This window comes from Leptopilina heterotoma, unplaced genomic scaffold (assembly GCF_015476425.1).
Source record: "Leptopilina heterotoma isolate Lh14 unplaced genomic scaffold, ASM1547642v1 Lhet_237, whole genome shotgun sequence".
Taxonomy (NCBI): domain Eukaryota; kingdom Metazoa; phylum Arthropoda; class Insecta; order Hymenoptera; family Figitidae; genus Leptopilina; species Leptopilina heterotoma.
In genome coordinates this window covers 140,499-155,615 of record NW_025110953.1, presented here as the reverse complement: position 1 = coordinate 155,615, position 15,117 = coordinate 140,499, and the positions used below count along the sequence as shown (strand labels likewise).

At 22.6% G+C, this 15,117-nt stretch overlaps 1 protein-coding gene across 2 annotated transcripts in view; it reads right to left on the bottom strand.

Moving 5' to 3' along the window:
• The window catches only part of LOC122502775 (janus kinase and microtubule-interacting protein 2-like), a 205,919-nt gene that overhangs the window by 121,199 nt on the left and 69,603 nt on the right, over window positions 1-15,117 (bottom strand). For both annotated transcript variants that reach the window (XM_043612978.1, XM_043612976.1), the window contains exon 7: window positions 14,561-14,644. In XM_043612978.1, coding sequence (XP_043468913.1) covers window positions 14,561-14,644 — 84 coding nt within the window. The remainder of the gene's footprint in view (window positions 1-14,560; window positions 14,645-15,117) is intronic.

Below are 15,117 nucleotides of genomic sequence, written 5' to 3'. Positions count from 1 at the left end.
TTCTCAAGTTACAATCATTTCTAATTTTTGTGAGTGAGTTGAGTTTTTAAGAAATTATTATTTAATAACTGTTACGTAAAAGACAAATGGTAGAAAATAAGCATGAATTTGAAACTACAATAAAATAAATCGTAGCATTATTTTTGTGTTTTTAGTTTCTAAAAACGTTGCGGACTTCAGTATCATATTTTTTCGACAATTTTTCTTTTAATAGAAGAACTAGCAACAATTCGCACGGATAACTTCTTACTATCTTTTTTAAATAAAATTAGCAATTTTAAAAATAATAGAAATTAAAAATTTCAATTATTTTCAAAAAATTTTTTAATTTCATTTATTTTCAATATTTACTATTTTAATAAAATTTCCCAAAAAGAATTCAATTATTTAAAAAAGAATTTAATAAAATTGTATGCAAACATTTAATTATTTTCATAAATAATAAAATTTTTTCAAGGAATTCAATTATCATTTTCATAAAAAATAATTTAAAATTCTAGAAAATAATTATTACTTTTAAATATAATTGAATTATTGTGACGAATATTGTTCTTTTTGAAAATAATTGAACTTTGAAAAGAATTTTATTAAAATAATTGAATTTTCGGGAGTAATTTTCTTATTTATCGACATAATTGAATTCTTTCGAAAAATTATTTGTATAAATAATTAAATTCTTAGAAAAAATTTTATTCAATTTAAAAAAATAATTGAATTGTTTCAAAAAAATTTAATTAAAATTGTATTTAAAACAATTAATTTCTTTCGAATAATTTTATTAAATTTTTGAAAATAATTATATTCAATCCTTCCAAAAAATATTTAAAAAAAACATTTTTTTAAATAAATGATTTTTTCGAGGAATTGAAATAAAGTTAATTAAGTTTTTTTTCTAAGTTTTTAAGAATAATTACATTTTTTGAGCAATTCCTGTAAAATTGTATTAAAAATAATTGAAATCCTGTTATGAATTTTATTATTTATTAAAATAATTGAATAGTTGCTAGGAATTTTATTATAATTCTCAAAAATAATTGAATTACAGAGAAGAATTTTATTATTTTTGCAATTAATTGAATTCTTAATAAGAATTTTATGAACATTGTTTTAAATAATTAATTTTTTCGAAATATAATAAATATTATGAATATTTTATTTGTTTAAATAATTGAATTCTTGTGGAAAACTTTATTTGTGAAAATAACTGAATTTTTCGATTATTAATTTAAAATAGTAATAAAAATAATTGACATTCTTCGATGAGTTTTATTATTTATGAAAATAATTAAATTCATGCTTAGAATTAATTCAAAAAATTTTTTTAAAAATGGAATTTTCATGAAAAATTTTATCATTAGTGAAAGTAATTGAATTACTGTAAAAAATAAATTTTATAAAATTTTTTAAATAAATGATTTTTTCGAAATTTTTTTGAAAAATTAGCGAATTAAAAGTAGTGGAAATTCTCTAAAAAAAAAATATTATTTATATTCTTTGTTCAAAAATATTTCAGAATTAATTGAATTTTTAAAGAGTTGCGTTTACAATTTTCACAAATAGTTAAACTTGAAAATGTTTTAATTTGAAATTTTTTTAAATTTCAATATTTGAATTAATTAATTAAATAATAAAAATTTCACAGGAATTCTATTGTTTACAAATTTTTTTTAATAAATTTCTTCGCAATAATTCAATTATTTTCATCAAGAATAACATTTTTTACCAGGAATTTAATTATTTTCATAAATCATAATATTCTTCTTAGGAATTTATATATTTTTAAAAACTTTAATGAATTTCTTCCCAAAAATTCAATTATTTTCATAAATAATAAAATTCTTGTCGGGAATTCAATTATTTTAATAAATTTCTTCCCAAGAATTCAATTATTTTCATAAGTAAAAAAATTTTTCTTAAGAAATTATATATTTTGAAAAACTTTAATAAATTTCTACCCAAGATTTTAATTATTTTCATAAATAATAAAATTCTTGTCAGGAATTTAATTATTTTTTAGAAATTTTAATAAATTTCTTTCCAAGAATTAAATTATTTTCATAAATCATAAAATTCTTCTTAGGAATTATTATTATATTATTATATATTATTATTATTTTTAGAAATAATTGAATTTTCAAAAAGATTTCAAATCTTTAAAATTTTTTTGAATTTTTCCTACTTTTTCAAATAAATTTTTCAAAAATGATTAAAAATAATTAATTGAAAGAAGAATTTTAGTTTAAAATTTTTAATAAAACATAAATGTTTTATAACAGTTTTTTTAAAATTGTTTAATTTAAAAATAGTTTGAATTTCAATGTTTTTGAATAATTTTAATTCCTACGAAAAAATAATAATGATTAAATATTTATTTAAAAAAGAAGCAATAGAACATTTTTCTGAGTAATAATTTTTAAACTGAATGAGAATATTTTTTGAAGTCAAGGATGAGAAGTAAGAATTTTTTCTTTAGTTCAAGGCAGAGTGAGGGAAAAACAAAATTAAATTTTGTTTGTCAACAAAAAATGTAGTTTTAAAAATCTGGAAAAATTCCGTTTTTTAATTTGGAAAACCTGGAAAAGTCATCAGGGAATTTGAAATGAGAAAAAGCTTGGCAACCCTACTGACTATCAAGTTAACACTGATATTGTTACATCATATACCATTGATTAGACAATAGCATCAGTTTATATTTAAAAAGCACATCAAGAATAATATATGTAACATATGAACATCAGGGACAAGGATCGTTTTCATTTTGATTTGTGCACGCAGGAGATTGCAATACCACGCCTTTCAGCGTCAATAAAAGTGAAGCCATACGATGTACATATACACACCTACAAATACACACAAGAATATCAAACGACATATATGTAATAACAAGCATCCGGTATAATATTGTAACGAATGAATTTTCAGGTCAAGAAAAACTCAAAGACATTTTATTCCTCTAATCAAAGTGCGGCGAACATATATATACGATATAAATAAATTGCAATTCTCACGATAGTCACGATGACATTATTTCCACTCTGAAAACTGGAAAGTCTTCCGTTGACTAGTCAACAATCTTGATTACGCATTCCATGATCTCGCAATAATATATATATATATATAGTAGAACCTGACTTCAAAGAATACAATAGCGCATACACACATATAGTATCATATTCGATTCTTAATTCAGAAAAGCAGTTTAAGGTCAATAATCGGATTTCAAATATATAATACAAGCGTGAGAAAACGCACAAATATATTTATAATGATGGAAAAATTGTCTATCTCCTTTTTTTCGTCCACTCAACGCTTTTTACGGTATTAAATGCATTATTTCTTTCCAAGAAAATTTATTCAGCGATTTTATATTAATATATATACTTCATATGTTTATGTACAACGGATAAATGACTTTTACAGTTTTATATTGTGTACATATTAGAACATTATAATTAAATTAGACGTCCTTCTCTTTCTCTCATTTCTTGAAAAATATTAATAATGGGAAGGGTGGGAAATATTCTCACGTATAAATTTCACCTAAATTGTAATGCATCATTTTTCTCTCCCTCTGTATACATATTCTATTTATATGTATGTATAATATATATAAATTATATATATCGTATGGTAGTATAGTATTCTATACTATACTGCACTATTACTATACAATATATATAAAATAAGACACTTTCCGCATTTTTTTATTATTATTTATATGTACACATAATTTTCTAGCCGCCTATGTGTATAATTAAATAGTAATGTTATAAAACAAGATAATTTTATTGTCGAGTCGGAATAGATTTAAAATTTATATTTATAACTGAAAGAAATATAACTCAAAGTCGCTTCAGATATTTATGATGCATTGTTTTCAACTATCTCCCGTTTTTTTTCACTCTAATTTTACCCTTTAAAATTTAAATAAACGTAAATTCCGGTAAATTCCTAAAAGTTTGCAATTGTTTTTTTTTGTGAGTGTTCTCTTTTAGAAACACTTGCTTTCTATGTAAATGTGCATTTTCTTCCATTCTAATTCACTGTAATAATTACCGTATTCCATTTACTCACTGATGTTTATATTATAAGTAGGGGAACATAGTCTAGGTCGGCCACCTTTTTGACTTTTGTTTATAACTTTTTTTTAAAAATGAATTTGGACAATTGAAGAATATGGTTGGAAAGTCCTGTTTAATAGGAACATTTTTTCTGTACAAAGTAAATTGACAGGTTTAAAAATGAAAAAGTTATAAAGATTTAAAAAAAAAAAAATTTGTAGTCCAGGTTGGCCATTACAGTCAAGGTCGGCCATGTTTAAAATTCAAAGGGCATTAATCGTTAAAAAATAAAATAACATGTTTGGAGTTACGGAAAATTGATTCTTTATTGTTTACAGTTTGTAACTTAATGAAATAACAAAATAATAAAAATAAACAATATAAAAAAATAAATATAAATAAAAAAAATTTTTGCACTAAAATATTAATAAAATTAAATAAAAATATTAATAAGATGATCAATTATATTATGAGTTATACAGAATTGCAGTTTTTGCCAATGAAGTAGCTCGTCCACATCTTTGCGCATTTTAAACACATAGTGGCCGACCTTGACAGTAAGTAACATTACCGAATTGTTGTAACCATAAAGAAATACGTTTCGGGATTCGATTTTTTACTTTGTTTTCCTCTCAACCATGAGTCCCACAAATTTTCTGCATACTTGCCTTGACGATTCAATTTGTTTTTTATCTTTTATTAATGGTTTTTCACATTATGCACAAAACTTTTTTTGAGCTTTTTTTGTACCGACGTCACAGAAAACACAATTTTCGATTTTCCGAAAATGTAATTGAACAAAAAGTTAGGTTTCACTAAGACAAGCTTCGACAAAAATGCGCGTAGGTGGCGCTAGTGAACTTGACAAAAAAACGCGAGTGGCCTACCTAGACAGTAGACCAACCTTGACTACATTCCCCTATACTGATTTTTAAGAGTTTCTTTTTTTAAAGAAGAAAAATTAACGAAAAAGAAATGGAAAATATTACCAAATATTCTTCCAAAAAAATAAGTATTTACATTTTTTGGGTTTTTTTTTAAGGAAAAATTAATAAAGAAAAAAATGAAAACTAATAATTATAATACGCTTTGAAAAAAATTTATTTGAAACAATTTCATTTTGGTTTAAACAAACAAATAAATGACAATATAATGTTGTACAGTTAATCAAATATTTGTTTTGTTCAACTAAAAATTTACTTTACGCTGAAAAAAAATTTATTTCATTCAAATAATCAATTACTTGACTATTATCAATTAAATATTCACTTGAATCAAATATTTTTATTTGAGTCAATTAAATGGTCAATTTATATTTGCTTCAAATTCTGAAATTTTTGATTTAAATACAATTTAGTTGACTTAAATAAAAATTACTTGATTCAAATCAAATTTAGTTGACTCAAATAAAAATTATTTGATTCAAATAGAATTTAAGTGACTCACATAAAAATTATTTGATTCAAATCAAATTTAGTTGACTCAAATAAAAATTATTTTATTCAAATCAAATTTAGTTGACTCAAACAAAAATTATTTGATTCAAATACAATTCAGTTGAGTCAAATAAAAATTATTTGATTCAAGTAAATATTTATTTGATAATACACAAATAATCGGTTATTTGAATCAAATAAATTTTTCTTAAGTGCAGATGAAAAAAGTCGTTTTTAAAATACAAAATTTATTAAAATTTACCAAATGTTTTATTAAATTAAACAAATATTTATTTGCGATAAAGAAACTTTATTTAGAATAGTTTAAAAATATGATTTATACAACAAAATAAAGTATTTTCTTCAAACAATTTTTTTCTGATTGTAAAACCAGAGGAAAAATTTATTTAAACCAAATATAATTTATTTCAGTTAAATAAAAGTATATTTGTCTCAAAACCTGATAAAGTATTTATTTATTTTAAATAAAAATTTTATTCCATACAAATACAATTTTTATTTGAACCAAAAAAAAAATTTAATTTGAAACAAATAAAAAGTCTTGTTGGCTCTGAGTCAAATATCTCTTTTTCCTAAGTGTGATAATTTAATTCATTTATAGAATATAAATAAACAAATAAATATAATTATAATAATAATTGTCTATTTATCAAATAAAAATCAAAATATCAAATAATTTCCATTTAAATCAAATAATTTTTATTTAAATCATATAAATTGCATTTGAACCCATAATTTAAGTATTTCAAGCAAATACCATTTAATTGATTTAAATAAAAATTATTTGATTCAAGTGAATATTTATTTGATAATAAGCAAGTAATCAGTCGATTGAATCAAATAATTTTTTTTCCCTGTTCTAATATAATAATTAATAAAAATATTGTCAATTTATTAATAATTATAAGGACCATTGAATAAAACTAAATTATCAATAATTATCGTATAACTAGTTAATTTAACTGAAGAAATCACTAATTGAATCTAATTTAAAAAAGTAGATCGATTTTAAAAAAAACAATTGTAACTAAAACTGTTAATTTATTTTTAATTTGTTTATTTAAAAGCAAACAGTAATCATCTAAATTGAATGTTTTCATAAAGTTCTGAACGACATTTATTTTTTCCTTTTTCAAATTCAAATTTTATTACAATAATATTGCATCACGTGACAAAAGAAAAAAAAATTTATAAACTTTACGTGGGTGAAATTCACAACGTTCATGATTCAACTATTGTAAGAAAAAAATATTTTTTACGCGCAAAAAACAATATTATTTTTGTTTATAAATTTTTATTTTTTGATTTATAAAAGAATGATGAAAGACAAAAATAGTTTTTACGCAGAAAATGTTTTTATAGTTTAAAAAAATTTTACTGACTTCTGAAAAAATTATAAAAAAAATTTGTTATGCGCAGAAAACAATATTTTTTGTTTTAAAAATTTTTATATTTTGACTTCTGAAAAAATTAAAGAAGAAAAAATATTCTTTATGCAAAAAACAATATTTTATTCAATGTCAATTATTGTTTTTTTTTCGACTTTTAAAAAAATTAATGAAAAAAATATTTTTTATGCAAAAAACAATATTTTTTGTTTCAAACCTTTTTATTTTTTGATTTCTTAAAAAAATTATTTATGAAAAATATTGTTTTTATACAGAAAACAATATTTTTTGTTTCAAACGTTTTTATTTTTTGATTTCAGAAAAAAATTATTTATAAAAAATATTGTTTTTATATAGAAAACAATATTTTTTGTTTACAAATTTTGATTTTTTGATTTGTGGAAGAATTGAAAGAAGAAAATAGTTTTTACGCATGGAACAATATTTTTTATTTACAAATTTTTAGTTTTTGAATTTTTGACAAAGAAACATTGTAGCAAAAAGTTTTTTCAGTCAAAAATTGTAATCGAAAAATATTTTTTCCTTTCACATCGTTAATTATATATGCGTTGTAAACTTCACCGTTGTAAAATGTCAAATTATTTAACTTTGTTCTTCCATTTTGTTGCAGTCAGTAATTTTTAAAAGTACTGAAGAAAAAATTTCGTTCTTTCAAACTTTTAGAACTTATATAGATCATTGAATACCATATTCAATAGTTTGTTACCATAACAAACTATTCTATTATCTGAATTAGAAAATTTTCTTCACTACTTCATTTTTCTAATAAATTAGATAGAATTTAACAGTCGAAAAATATTTTCAAACAAAATGAAGACAGTAGAAATGAAAGTCAAACCTAACACAATGATTATTGTGAATGAATTATTGTAATGAACCTAACACAATGGTAAGTGAGTAAATTTAAACCATGCGCAATGGTACCTGGGTAAATTTGAGCCATACGCAATGGTACCTGGGTAAATTTGAACCATACGCACTGGTACTCGAGTAAACCTAAACCACATACTATGGTATCCAAATAAATTTAAACCACAAGCAATGATATCCAAATAAATTTAAACCACACACAATTTTTCTTTTCCAAGTTCGTTCAATGCAAAAACTAAAAATATCCAAATAGACTTTGGATATTTAAAAAAACGAAAACTTGAAGTTAAGTTTAAAAAACAGATTTTACAAAACAATTTCAAAAACTCACCTCGTTCCACGCGAACCCCATCAGGTGCGCGTTGTCCTGAAGGATTCATATAACGAGAAAAAAATTCTGAGTTCCTGATTATCAACACTATTAACACACATTCATTTTTAAAATTAAAGAATAACAGAAATAAGAGTTTGAAAAACTTTGACTTGAACGAATATGACCGAGAAAACGACAAAAGCCGCGTAAACAAACGGAGTGTGCGCACTCGACCAACGTCTAGAACAGACTAAAGAAGCTGGCCTTCTACCTTCTCTAACTACCTGCAGGCAACACCTTCCCTTGAGCATGCTCTTCGAGCCACGCACTCGTTTGTCTCGAATTAATGAAGCAATGCTTCCTAACCACCTCTTAAGATTACGAGTCCTTCTTCTTCCTAGTGAACAAACATTCCTAGACGAGGAAGTCATTGAGCTGAACATGCAGACGCATTACCACGATTGAGAATCGTGTCACTAAATATTGTCATTTCAATGGTAGCGCTATTTTCAACTACCATACTCATTGTATGGTACAGTTGTCGTCGCATTGTTTTGTCTGCTATTACAATTTTTATCAACTGGCAATTTTTTTTTCTTTTTTCTCTTTTGACTTTCCTATTCTTTTCTTTTTTTTCTCTTCTTTATCTATTTTTCTCTTTTTCCCCTCTTATTTTCTACTTTACCTATTTTTCCCTTTTTTCCTCCTTTTTACCTTCATTTCTTTTTTCTCTTCTTTTCGCTGAACGTTATCTTTAAATATCCGTAATTATCATTAATTATAAAAGTGTTGTAACATTCATTGTAAGGACGCTTAATTTTAACCATCGTTTATATAACTACCATTAACTTGATTTCTATCATTAATTATACAGCAACCAAAGGACTTCAACTAACCATTCTTAACTTATTGGAACTGTTATACCATTGTTTATAACAACCATTGGTTACAACTTCGATTGATTATAACTATAGGAATATACTTATAGACCCACTGGTTATAACTTCCGTTAGTTATAATAACCATTAGTTAAAAGTACGGTTGGTTATAACACGGATTAGTTTTAATTTGCTTTAAATTAACTGCGGATAGCTATAACTACACAAATTATTATCAAATAAAATAAAAACACGGTTAGTTATAGTTTCGGTTATTTATTTCTTAGAATAATTAAAACCACGGTTATAACAACGATTGGTTACAATTAATAGTATTTATAACCATATAAGTTATGAAAATTATTGGTTATAACTTCGGTTAATTAAAACCAATAGTTATAACTATACAGATAATTATAACAACCATTAGTTATAACTATATAGTTATAACTAATGGTTATTGAAACTAACCATATAATGGTAAGTTACAATAACCATTACAGGGTTGCCACGCTTTTTTAAAATTCTTTTCAAATTCCCTGACTTTTCCATGTTTTTCAGGTTAAAAAACAGAATTTTTCCAAGTTTTTAAAATGAAAATTATTCGAAAATATCAATAACTTCATTTTTAAATAAATATTTAACAATTATTATTTTTTCATATAGAAATTAAAATTTTCAAAAATTTGAAATTCAATAACTTATATTAATTAAAACTTGCTACTTTGTGACTATAACTTCTTCGAAAATTATTGTCATCATTATTCATTTCTAGAATTTTCAACTAAAATCTTCTTTAGGTCAATTTTTTTTAAAAATAATTTCGATTATTCTGACATTCCTCAATTAAATATATTAGAAATTCAAATCTAAAATAATTTTAAAAAAATTCCATTAAACTTATTGAAAAAAATTAATTCTACAGAATTCTTTAATTAAAATTATGAAAAGTTCAAATTTTCAAAGATTTTAATTTGAAACCTTTTGAAAATTCAATTATTTCTAAAAATCCACGCTATTTAGCTTTCAATTTTCAATTATAATCTAAAATTTTAACTAAAATTCATTTTTAAATCAATATTTATTAGAAAATTCTACGAGAATTCAATTATTTAACTACAAAAATAAATATTATATTAAATAATTAAATGTTTGTTAAAATTGAATTTTCATAAAGAATTTTATCAACAAAATTTTTAAATAATTTAATTCTCCTGACTAAATTTAATAAAATTTTTAAGAATAATTTCATTTTTCAAAAAATTTGATGAAAATTGTATTAAAAATAATTGAAATTCTGCCAGGAATTTTATTATAATTTTTGAAAATAATTTAATTTCGAGGAGGAATTTTTTTTTTATAAAGATAATTGAAATTTTGAGGAGAATTTTTCTAAATTTTTGAACATAATTGGATTTCTAAAAATGATTAGATACTCAAAAAAAAAACATTCATTTAAAATTAAATTCATTTAAAACATTTCATTTACTTACGAATTTCTTTAATTGTAAAATTGTTCAAAAACATCAATAAATTCTTTTTTTAATAAAAAGAATTAATAAAACTAAATGAAATTGAACATAAATAAGAAAAAAATTATAAAAATTTTAATTTCCATAAAATTTAAAAAAAATTAAATTATTTACAAAAAATTTGAAAAAATTCGTTGCAGAAATTCCATTATTTTTGCAAGTAATAAAATTTTTCACATGAATTTAATTATTTAAAAAATGCAACAATTCAATTATTTTCATAAATAATAAAATTCTTCACAGGATTCCAATTATTTAACAAAATTTAATAAAATTTATTGCAAGAATTCAATTAATAAAATTAATAAAATAAAATTAATATAATAAATTAATAATTAATAATAAATTACTTAATAACATAATAAAATTAATAAAATTATTCACAAGATTTCAATTATTTTTAATACAATTTTAAATAAATTCCTCAAAAAATATAATTATTTAAAAAAATTTTGCATGAATTCAAGTACATTTCACAAGTAATAATTCTTCGCTGAAATTCTATTATTTTCAAAATCTACTATTTTAATAAAAAATCTCAAAAGAATTCAATTATTTAAAACAAACGTAATAAAATTCGTTGCCGGAATTCAATTATTTTCATAAATAATAAAATTTTGTACAGGATTTCAATTAATTAAAAAAAAAATTAATTCGTTGCAGGAAAAATTTTTGAGAATAATTTCATTTTTCGAGAAATTTGATGAAAATTGTACTAAAAATAATTGAAATTCTGACAAGAATTTATTTTATTATAATTTTTGAAAATAATTGAATTTCAAAGAGGAATTTTATTTTTTATAAAGATAATGGAAATTTTGACAAGAATTTTTGTAAATTTTTTAACATAATTGGATTTCTGCGAAAAATTATAATACTTTTGAATGTAATTGAATTCTTGAGACGATTTTTATTAAGATTTCTTTTTTAATAATTGAATTGTTTTGTGAAAATTTATTGAAATAGTAGACATTGAAAATAATTGAATTTTGGCAAATTTTTGAAATTAATTAAATTTCTACAAAGAATTTTATGAAAATTATTTTAAAAAAATTTTTATTGTTACAAACAATTTCATTATTTATGAAAATAATTCAATTTTTTGAAGAAATTTAATAAAAATGTATTGAAAATAACACTTAAATTGTAATAAATAAATTTTAGTAAAATTTTTTTAAAATAATTGAATTTCTTTGCTGAATTTGAATAAAATTTTTAAGAATAATTACATTTTTCGAGGAATTCTATTAAAATTGTATTAAAAATTAAAAATAATTGAAAGTCTGCGATGAGTTTTACTATGTATTTATGAAAATAATTAAATCCCTGTAAAAAATGTTATTATTTTTGAAAATCATTGAATAATAATTTATGAAAATAATTTGTAATAAAGGGCATTTATAATAATTATTATAATAACCATTTGTTATAACCATTTATTATAACAGTCGTTGTTTATAACTTCGGCTACTTATAACCGAAGTTATAATACGAAACCAACCATTGGTTAAAAACACTGTTGGTTATAACTTAGGGCATTTTTAACCATTAGTTATTAAAAGTAAAGAAAAGTATTGTTATTGTTATTGTTAATTAAGAAAAGTATTGTTTATTACTTTGCTTAGTTAGATAGCCTATTAATTATAACTACGGATAATTATAACAACAATTGGTTAAAACTTGGGTTGATTATAACTTTATAACCAAAGATGTTTATAATCATTAGTTATAAAGACCATTGCTTACGACTAGTTTGATATAACAACTATTATTAGTTAATTAAAACTTCAATTGATTATAACTAAGGTTATACATAACCAATAGTAATAAAAATCAGGGATTTTAATTTCGTTTAATTATAACAATCATTTGTTATAATTTGGGTTAGTTACAACTTCGATAGTTATAATTTGAGTTAGTTATAACTTCGATGGTTATAACTGAAGTTAGTTATAACTTCGATGGTTATAACTGAGGTTAGTTATAACTCCCATGGTTTCAATAACAATTAGTTAAAACTTTAATTGGTTATAATAATCATTAGTAAAAAGGTTTGTTGGTTTTAATAACCATTAGTTTTAATTTTGCTGGTTTATAACTTCGGTTTGTTTTATTGACCATTTTAGTTATGTAACTATATATATACAGTTATAGTATTAAAAAAAACTATAATTAAGGTTATCATAACAACCAAGGTAGATGTAGAGATTGAAGTAGAAGAAGAAAAGAAAAAAAAAGAAAAAAATTTTTTTTAATATCATATTGATACAATCAGGAAAGAAACGTGACAACACAATGCAATTAAATTAGTGATTAGAATGAAACGCTAATGGCGCACTCATCGGGTTAAACATTAATTGCATTTTAATGAAGTTATTGACTCACGGTCTGCGTTCGGGTCACCAGAAGCTCACGTAAATGTAACGCTTTAACAACAATACCGTAACAACTCAAATCTACGTGTTATTACTTTTCTAACGGTTATTTTCAGTTCTCTTTCGAGTCTATAAAGCTAACGTGCGATATCGCACACATATCTTACGTGTATTCATATAAACGCGTAAAAATAAAAAAAATCTCTAAATGTTCATTTTCTACATTAAATATTTGACCTCCTTCAGATAAACTCTTCTCATTTCAAAAGTATATATCTTAACCAGAAGTTCCTATTGACTCTTGACTCTCTCGATTCCATATTTGAAATGAAAGTTCAATATTTATTTCTTTCCAATTATTGCCAGGTTCATTTTTTAAATTAAAAAAAAGTATACACTTAATGGACAATTAACAAATTGTCCATTAAAAATAGGAGGCAAAAAAGTTGGAAAAAAATTTGACTATATTGTAATTTAATTAATTAACTTGAAAATATAAAAGTTCAACGAACTAATGATATTCATTTCGGGCGATGTATTTATATGAACGATGATGACAAGGAGCGTATTCGGTAGCCAAAAAGATGCGCATTAAAAGTTTTTATTGCTTTTCGATATCACCGGTTTTTTTTTCAAGTATTAAGATGAAGCACCGCGACGCATCGATTTCCTTTGGCTTTTAAGTGTGAAACACGAACCACAATTCTTTTTCATGTTAAATTTTATTATACCGGAAAGCCAGCAGCTTTGCATTTCATTTATTTTTATGGATTTGTTTCTCTATAAATATATATGCCAAAATAAAACACCTAAAATTCCCTCCTATTGTAAATCCTATACCTGAGGAATCGAAAAAAAATTGAAGCCTTTTTTTGACAGACAATGTTTTTAAAAAAAGATCAATTTTTTTAAATTCATTTTCCAGGGTAAACAATTTAATCAGAATTTCATTTTTAATTTTATACTTGAAATAAAATTCTGTATGGATCAATTTAAATGAATAAAATTATTAATTTATATTAATTAAATTTAAATTTTATTAATTAATTATATTAAATATTAAAAATTATTTGACACAATTAAAAAAAATTTGAATTTTGATAAAAAAAAATATTTATTTGACAAGTCAAAGTAAAGAATTACTTGAATTAAATAAATTATTTTCAGTGTAAAACTTAATTATTTGTCAACAAGGTGGAAAAAATCGCAAACTGTTAGAAGAGCATCGCTATAACAATCGGAAAAAAATTTCCCAAGCGTCGGGAATTGAACCCTCGTGCCTTAAATACCTCGTGCCATTTTACGATGCCCTAACCACCTGAGCCAAGTTCAAACGCAAAAATTTTATTCTCAACCATAAAATTTTTATTCCTCTTTAAAAATTCTCCTATAATTTAATACCAAAAGAAAATTTAAATCCAAACAGAAATCTCCAGTTCTGTCATAATTTTTTTTTTCCAAAAGTAAAATTTTCATTTATACGAGAATACAAAAAGAATCTTTCAGATTAAACAGCAAATCGCATATTCACCGGCGAAATAAATAATAAACCGAGGAAAAGATCTATTGTCTCAAATAAAGAAAATAACCCATCCATATCAGAATTTCGAAGAAAAAAAAGGAATATATATAGTAAATATAAAAAAAGACTCGTGTCTTACTCACAGTTTCATCTTCCCTGGACCGCAGCTTCCGCACAAGGTTCTTCAGCTTCTCGATCTCTCTGCTCTTGCTGCGTATCTCATCCATCTGTAATATGCACGTGTGTGGCGAATTTAGATTTTTTTTTCACATCATCAGGATTAACATCGCATTCTGAAATTCTCGGACTCTTAAAGGTCACTGAGAAGATTATAACCAATGAAAATATGTGGAATTATGTTTCCTGCCTTTTGTAAAGCTCATAAGCGTGGAAATCGGTCTTAAGACCTTCAAAGAGACGCCACAAGCGACTTTTTGACGTGAATATTTCATGACTTTAAGATCTCTTAAAGAAATTTTATGTATTCTTATCATTGTCAAAAGAAAAGAAACATAATGTTGGTAATTTATATTTATCTTTCTTTTATAATCCTTCTTTTTTTTGTTATGTATTATATAATATTATAATTAATATTTAAATATTAATATTAATATTACATAATATACACATTATACGACAATATAATTATTATATTAATAATTAATAATATATTAAAATCAATAATATTAATATATTATTA